The sequence below is a fragment of the Frankliniella occidentalis genome, unplaced genomic scaffold (genome assembly GCF_000697945.3).
Source record: "Frankliniella occidentalis isolate FOCC.00 unplaced genomic scaffold, Focc_3.1 Scaffold544, whole genome shotgun sequence".
In the NCBI taxonomy this organism is placed as follows: domain Eukaryota; kingdom Metazoa; phylum Arthropoda; class Insecta; order Thysanoptera; family Thripidae; genus Frankliniella; species Frankliniella occidentalis.
In genome coordinates this window covers 81,794-89,209 of record NW_026267660.1, presented here as the reverse complement: position 1 = coordinate 89,209, position 7,416 = coordinate 81,794, and the positions used below count along the sequence as shown (strand labels likewise).

Genomic DNA, 7,416 nt, shown 5'->3' with positions numbered 1-7,416 from the left:
CAATTATTTAAAAAATATAAAAGAAGTAAATTTAAAACTGCTCTGTGGGTGAAATATACAAGGAAATTTAAAAAAATCAGTCCATACTCGAGGTTCGCGGAGTAATACTTAAAGAATTAAATGGCGGGTGAAAACAAGAGAGTATCGGATCCTTTTTTGGACAAGTTGCCAGCACACTAATATTATTACACGTTTTGCGTCTGTGTTTTATCAAATGAATTTTTCTTAAATTGATCAGTAGTAACGATTAAAATTAAATGATTTGTTGGTTCCACATACAAAGTGTCATTTATGCGTCTTGCAAAATGCTTTCTTCCGTTCTATGTTTGTTGCGTTGGCAATCTGCGCTGCTATTCCTTCTACCCCACTTTGAACTAAATCGAGAAATTGTATAAAAATTACATTCTGACGTTTCGTTTCAAGTCCTAATTCTGTACCGACAACATGGCAACATACTTACGTAATTGGGTTTTTCTCTACGGGTGATGAACACTTTAGTATTTATCTTAATCACGAGACAGGTAAATTTACTCGAAACGCTTCTCGTAGTTTCTCATATTGTATGACCTTGGCGCGGCGTCGCACTTGTTCTTAAGTACGGTGCACTTTATAGAAGTTGAGTTGCCGTCGCCAGCATCGCTTCGTTTCCTTGCCGGCTCCTGCATCAAGTACGTAGTTCTTGCGCCTGCTGCACTTAAAACATTGTTTCAAGAGAACGTGTGGAACTGCGGGCTTTCAACCTGTTCTATCTATATTAATCTTGTCGCGAAAGTATTTCTTGTAATTCTTTTGTGATGATCAACACGGTAGAAAGTAAACAGGACCCAAGCAGCAGACATTTTGGTTTGAACAAGCTCAAGGCTCGCAGTTCCACGTCTTCGATCGGGAAGGGGGCTAGGCGTCCGTTTCAGAAAGAACAGCTCACTGCTGTACCCTCACGCCATATATCAAGGTATCTAATTTACCTTTATTCTAGACGTTGTGGTATTATTCTAATAGCACCGTACTTGGTCGTCTAGCCGCGTCTTCGCCAGAGGTCATTAACACCGTTTCTCGTCTCTCATTTTCCTTTCTTTTATGTTATGGTTTGCTGTGATACCTTTCGCTCGATGCCAAAGTTATATGAGGGCAGGTATCAAAAAGGCTACCACATAGTCTTCGAGTCTTAAGGATACTACTCTTTTTAAATATTTCCCTTTTAATTTGTTTTGTTTAGAAGTTGCCCTCCATTTCAATGTTCTAGTTAGGCCTACTTATTTATGTTTTTGGAGGTATGATCTTATGGTGTATTGTTTGAATTAGTTGTTTTGCTGACTAAACATAGGTTCAGATGTAGGTCAAGTCTAAATTCTTGTTGCATCTCTTTTTTGGTTTTGTTTTATACCCCTGGGCAAGTTTAAATTGATAACTTATGAAACAGGCATTCAGGCCATGCCCTGTTAACGTGTTTTCATCAACATGGACGTTGTAGGCTTTATATCATTCTAACCTGTTAATTTTTCTTGTGGTTCCAGGAAAGATCTTTTCTATAGTCTACAGTCTTCAAGAAATGGTCAGGGGCTTCACAGAATAAGAAAGAAACAAGCCCCAAGTCCTAAATTCCAAGTAAGATTACTTAAAAGTGATTGTAACCCTATTTTGCCTTCCCTCTTTTTTTATTGTACTGCTTTGTCCTGTTTTCAGGTCAGCATAAGGAAGAAGGACCTGCTGAAGGAAGATAGATTACTGCCTTCGGACAAAACTAACAGCACAATGCATCCAGAACAAGTTCAACTATCACACCCTGTGGAGAATTTAGTGGAAGAAAAAGTGCTCAAACCTCAAGAAGTTGTGGAAGATGTAATCGACATTGAAGAAGTTGACAATGGAGATTTCAATGGGGCACCCAAGGAAGAACATAATGGCAATGGTGTACACATGAGAGAAAATGGTCATCCTCAACAACAACAACTTGAAACTGGAGAGGAAAAATCGCAGGCTGATTCTAATGGGGCAGAGGCAAAGCCGTCCGTCTTGCGTCTCAAAGGCTCTCGTCGAAACTCCACAAGCAGTCGTTCATCTTCTGTCTCCTCTGCGCCATCTTTGAAGCATCAAACCCCAATGGCCATGCAAATGGAAGTCAGTATGGATTATGATGAACGCGATCACATGGAACCATTAATTATTGATGGTAATGCAGAAGATTTGGAAGTAAGCATGAGTGCTTCCCATGATGAAGCTGATGATGGAGCCACTACTGACTCAGAAGCCGTCACTGAGCAGCCCCATGATCCTTATGAATTTGATGAAGATTTTGAACCTGCTTTTGAAACAGAGATTCTTCACAAGAAAACTAAATCATCCAAGTCTGCTAAAGGTTCAAAGGCAGCTAAATTGTCTCCCAAACCCAAATCTGGCAAATCGAAGACACCTCGGACTAAGTCACTCAAACTGAAAGTGACAAAATCATCACCCAAGTTGAGTGAAAAACTTCTCGAGGAAATTGATGCTGAAAATTCAGATACCAATTCTCTTTACAAGGATGACACAGAGTCTGAAGACCTTAACATTAAACCTCAAAAGTCTCCTAAGCGCTCCAAAACTAGTCCATCTAAACAGGATGTCGAGGAGAGTGAGGGTGAGGTAAAGGGGGGTGATGCTGAACATGTTCCAAGGAGGAGTTCTAGATCCAGGCACACGCCTCAGAAGTACAACAGCTCTCTGTATGCTGATTGGGATCATCAACTTCTGTCGGAAGATCGCATGAATAACTCTGATGCTGTCTACGGAGCATCTATTCGCAGTGTAAAGGGCAGACGATCCCTGCGAAAGTCTCGTAACATAAGTGTGCTGAACACTTCACTACACAATGAATCCTCTCCGTGGGATAATGAATTTAAAGTTTTGACTCCATGTGGTGGTGGAGTGTCAATGCACAATGTACCTGATGCTGAAAATATTGACATCAGCACACCTCTTAAACGCAAAGTCATTGAGGAAGATGATGAAGTGGAAAATGAAAGAGGCCAGAAGAAAATGTGCGTTGAAAATACGGAGTTCAACTCTTCCACTTCAAGTCACACATCCAGTTTCTTTTCGGTCATAACATCTCCAATCATCATGTTGAAGAACAAGTTAAGAGGATCGTCTGTGAACAGCAGTACTCCTGTCAGAGAGACCAAACCAGAAGAAATTGTGGATCATGACATGCCCTCTGAAATTGATGTTGACATTGAACAGGAATCAAATGATAATGCTCCAGTGAAGGAAGTTGAGTCTCCACTAGAAGGCACATCAGTGGAAGAAACACCTGATGTAACTCCAGCCGCTGAAGCACCAGCTGTTGAAGTGGCTCAGGAGTCCAAGAGTTGGTGCTCCATCATGTAATTATCAATTATTGTAGGTTTGCATTTGCTGACACATAACACTTGGTAAGTTTTGATTTGTTATTTACTTGCTTTGATCTTAGTCAGTAAGGTATGTGGGTAATTAAGACCTTTTCTTGTCTTCTGTGTATAATTTGTGTTATATGTCAGCAAATGCAATCAACAATTTTCTTCTGTCAGCTTCTTTGAACTTCTGTGTAGTTCGTAGAAGTTGTAGTGGAGTTCAACATATAGGTCGATTTGCTTTTCCCATCGGTATTACTGAATCTTATGAAAATTCTATTTCAAAAATTACTTGTATTTTAATTTTTTGACTAGGTGAATCATTATTTTGGCAACATTTATTTGATTCGCATGTATTTGAATTAGGCTATATATACTATATAGCAGCAGTATGTAGCCTCACCCCCTTCCCCCTGTGCCCATTTCCCTCTTTATTTTTATTTTATTCTTTTCGGTACATATTTCTTTTATTATGTATCTTGTATTATGAGACTGATCACAGTATTTCCATTTTATTTTAGTCCTTCCCATGACATATAGATAATTTTGGTGGGACAGTATTGCGGTACAATCTGAATCTTAATCTTTCTCTTATTTTATTGAGAAATTTGCTGCTGTCTTCATGTAAACTTTGTTCCCTTTGTTGTATTTTAAGTAAATTTTATGTTGAACTTAATGTACTTCAATCTAGCATTAAAGGAATGTTTCATTTTATCCAATGTGTGTTATTATCCTTCATTTTTATGCGTCGTTTTGACTGGAGAGTATCTTTGAAGGCTTAAGCTGATTTGAAATGCAGTACAATTCACTTGTGATTTTTTAATAAATGCCATGGTACATGCAGCAGGGGACTGAAAACAAATAATTACATCAAACACACAATTACATTAGTGCCATACATAAGTAGAAGTGTTACTCCAACTATACTTGAAGAGATTCCTTTGGCAGATAATTCTCAAAGCTTTGCATTCATGAGTATTGTGTGTACAATTTGCTTCTTGTCAAATTTAGACCTTGACTGCATTATTGGCAAAGTATCACCAAACATGAGCTTTCATATCTATTGTAACAAGACTTATAATTATTGTCATGTGTTTCATTATGACAGGGATGCATGTTAATTGATGACAAATCTTAATATTTGATTTGTACATTGCAACCCCTTCATTCACCATTTGAGGGAGTCTCATTCTACTTACACTAACTATAACATGCAAGCCTGTGTACAATCATTAAATTTTGTCTTCCTAACTAGAGTATCACACAAGACACTGCTCTTTTAGCCATGTTTCATGCAATCCAAAGGGATACAAGTTTCTTTGTACTCACTGATAAAGCATTCATGTGGTTAACATTACTTCGCAACCTGACAACTGAATAGATATAACATCAGTTCCCCAACAAAAAAACAGGCTTTAATTACATGTAAGAGCTAAATTTTACTTGCTCTTAAATTGATATAATCTAATGGAATATAAGTAGTACAACAGGATTATGTTAAAATACAACTTAAAATTACCATGCAGATCAATTTTTAATTAATGCTGCTTTCCTAGATACATTGATTTCTTTAAAGAATTGTTGCAGCTCTGTACATGATTGAGCTTCGACATTTCTTTTATCTTTCATTTTCAATTATATTAATGTCATAAATTTAATAGTTAGCACAGACAACTCTTACATAGTTTCCTTTTTGCTTTTGGAAAGGAGGATGGACTTCTAAGAGCAGAAGCCACTATTACAGCTTTTAAAAATTTCATAAACTTGGATATGATGTTGTTGTTTTTTTGGATAACATCATCTAAGTTATAAACAATCACATTAAAATTTAAATTGACACAAAAAATTATCTGCCTAATCTACATTTACAGGCGTTGCACTACGAACACTTTTGTTCAGCCGTGACAAATATTTCTGATATTGGGGTTTTAATTCACAATCTCCTAATTTATCTTGTTGAGAATCCAACTCTGCCAAAAGCGAATTCAAAGCCGGTTTGCCTTTCTCACCCTCAGATTCAAATAACTAGGCATGGATACTTCAAACTCATTAAAATCCCAGGTTTGCCCCAGCAGAGCAAGTGAAGATAAAGGTTGTTCAATGTAATTCCCAGCTTGCAACATTTAAAAGCTTAAATGTTTTAAACTTATTAATCTATCACAACCATATTTGATTTTCAAGCCAGTGCTTCTGTAAAGTAACTCTTTTACTCTTCAACTGCAAATACGGATAACAATTAATTGCAAAGTGCACCTGTTTTGATACAAGTTGTCTTCCTTGGCGTGAAAAAAAATTGCTAAAGTTTCAACTTTATAGCTGCTTGATTTTAATTAAACGGAGAATGACCCATGATTGATTTCCAGATGAAGAACACTGAGGGCTGGGCTAAAGAAATCACTTTCAGAACTTCCATTTTCATACTGAGATTCAGAATAACTCATGTAACGATGACATAAATGAAATTCAAGTAAATGAAACTTTTCTGTACACTGTACACTAATTATTGATGCGAAATGTGATTCTGTAACTTCTTGTAGTGAAAATAAGCTCTATAGGTTCTGCTCAAGAGTATTCAAAGGTATGCTTATGTCATTCTTGCATTTGTTTCAAATAAGACCTAAATATCCTTTTTTGTTCCATTACCATAAACTTTGAACCTTCACAACTAGAAACTTTTTCAAAAAATAAATTTGACCCTAATCTTAAAAAAAAGGACCAAGCCATCAGAACTTTGCACGTTAAAATAATTTTCTATCTAAAAACACATAGCCGATAAAATTTGTTTTTTTTTTTTTTTTTAACAATGAACAACAAAAGTTGATTACAAATTTACGTTGTTTGAAAAAATTGCATGAAAATTTTTAGTTTCTTTCTATACATGAGCCCAAGTGAAAATCTAGTGTCATTTTGTGTCATTTTGACCCTCCATTTCAAAGTATTGTCCTTCCAGCAGGTTGCGATTTTGAATTCAGAATGACTTTTAAAGACCCCATTTTGACTATGTGTTCTCACTGGAAGGATTTCAGCATATATGGATATTCAATATAGTTTACAGAAAAAAAAGGTAAAGCACTAACACAAAAAATATCCTTTAAATTGGAATGTTCAAAGGGCAGTCAGGTTGAATTATTACGTCTAGAATGTAAAGTAATGTTCTAAAATTAGCAGCCAAACTGAAACAACTGATATGATCTACAAACTGACCACATTCATTAGAAACAACTATCTGACCTTGATGCGTTTTCATGTGAGCTTAGTTTTGCTGCAACCACACACGCTTCTTTTGTGAGGTCTTGATATTGTAACAGTAACGTTTGTGCTGATATAATGGAGATATAGAACACTGAATATTTTTTCTTTGACCAGTTAAATGAATCACCTTAAACTTTTGGTGGAGGTCTCTGTTTCTATTTTAATAGGTACTTGGGCACTCTGGGGGATTTAGGTCTCCGAAAACATTCAGCTCGTAGAGGCTAGCAAAACTTATAAAAGCCAAATACCAAAGCATTAAAATCACTCCATACTTCTTATCAAGTTTCCATCCATTCAAGTGAGTAGCCACCACCAGGAAGACAACAGTTGACAATAGTGACAGTGTCGAGTAAGTGAGACCTGGGTTGTGAGAGGAAAAGGACGACATAAGGATTGATTATTACAGTTATAACAGCATAGTGAGAAACACTCTCTTATCCTTACCTTTGCTGTACACGTTAACATGACTCCCTGGAGCGATAAGAGCTGTCTGTATGAACCAGGGAAGTCCCAAGCACACAAGAATGTCAAAGACATTGCTTCCCACTGCGTTAGACACAGCCATGTCACCGTATCCTAAACAAAACAAACAAATAAAGTGAGCTCAAAAATTTGCACTCTCCTAGGCCCCTCACAAGGGAACCCCGCCAAGTGTAAATTCCCGATTTTCATTCTACTTTTGGAAATTGTTGGTCTAAATATGTCATCGAAGGACACATCAAAGATTTTTGCTTAAATTCATATTTAGGGGTCATTTTGGGTATTTGTTCAAAAAGCTGCTATTTCAATTATTTTT

General features: G+C 36.7%; 2 protein-coding genes across 3 annotated transcripts in view; one reads left to right on the top strand and one right to left on the bottom strand.

Moving 5' to 3' along the window:
- Window positions 1-522: 522 nt before the first annotated feature.
- Window positions 523-4,082, top strand: LOC113218360 (pre-mRNA-splicing factor CWC22 homolog). Of its 2 annotated transcripts, none has more exons than XM_052275212.1 (3): window positions 523-668; window positions 1,515-1,605; window positions 1,684-4,082. In XM_052275212.1, the coding sequence occupies exon 3, from the start codon at window positions 1,753-1,755 to the stop codon at window positions 3,364-3,366; it is 1,614 nt and encodes a 537-aa protein (XP_052131172.1). In that variant the 5' UTR covers window positions 523-668; window positions 1,515-1,605; window positions 1,684-1,752; the 3' UTR covers window positions 3,367-4,082. The 2 variants fall into 2 exon arrangements, with proteins under 2 accessions (XP_052131172.1, XP_052131171.1); XM_052275211.1 differs by lacking the exon at window positions 523-668 and adding an exon at window positions 675-952.
- A 90-nt stretch (window positions 4,083-4,172) lies between these two features.
- Window positions 4,173-7,416, bottom strand: part of LOC113218361 (probable sodium/potassium/calcium exchanger CG1090) — a 20,576-nt gene continuing 17,332 nt past the window's right edge. Inside the window, exons 5-6 of the mRNA XM_052275213.1 lie at window positions 7,065-7,223; window positions 4,173-6,980 (exon numbers count right to left, since the gene is read on the bottom strand). Of these exons, the coding sequence (XP_052131173.1) occupies window positions 6,781-6,980; window positions 7,065-7,223 (359 nt within the window). The 3' untranslated portion in view covers window positions 4,173-6,780. The remainder of the gene's footprint in view (window positions 6,981-7,064; window positions 7,224-7,416) is intronic.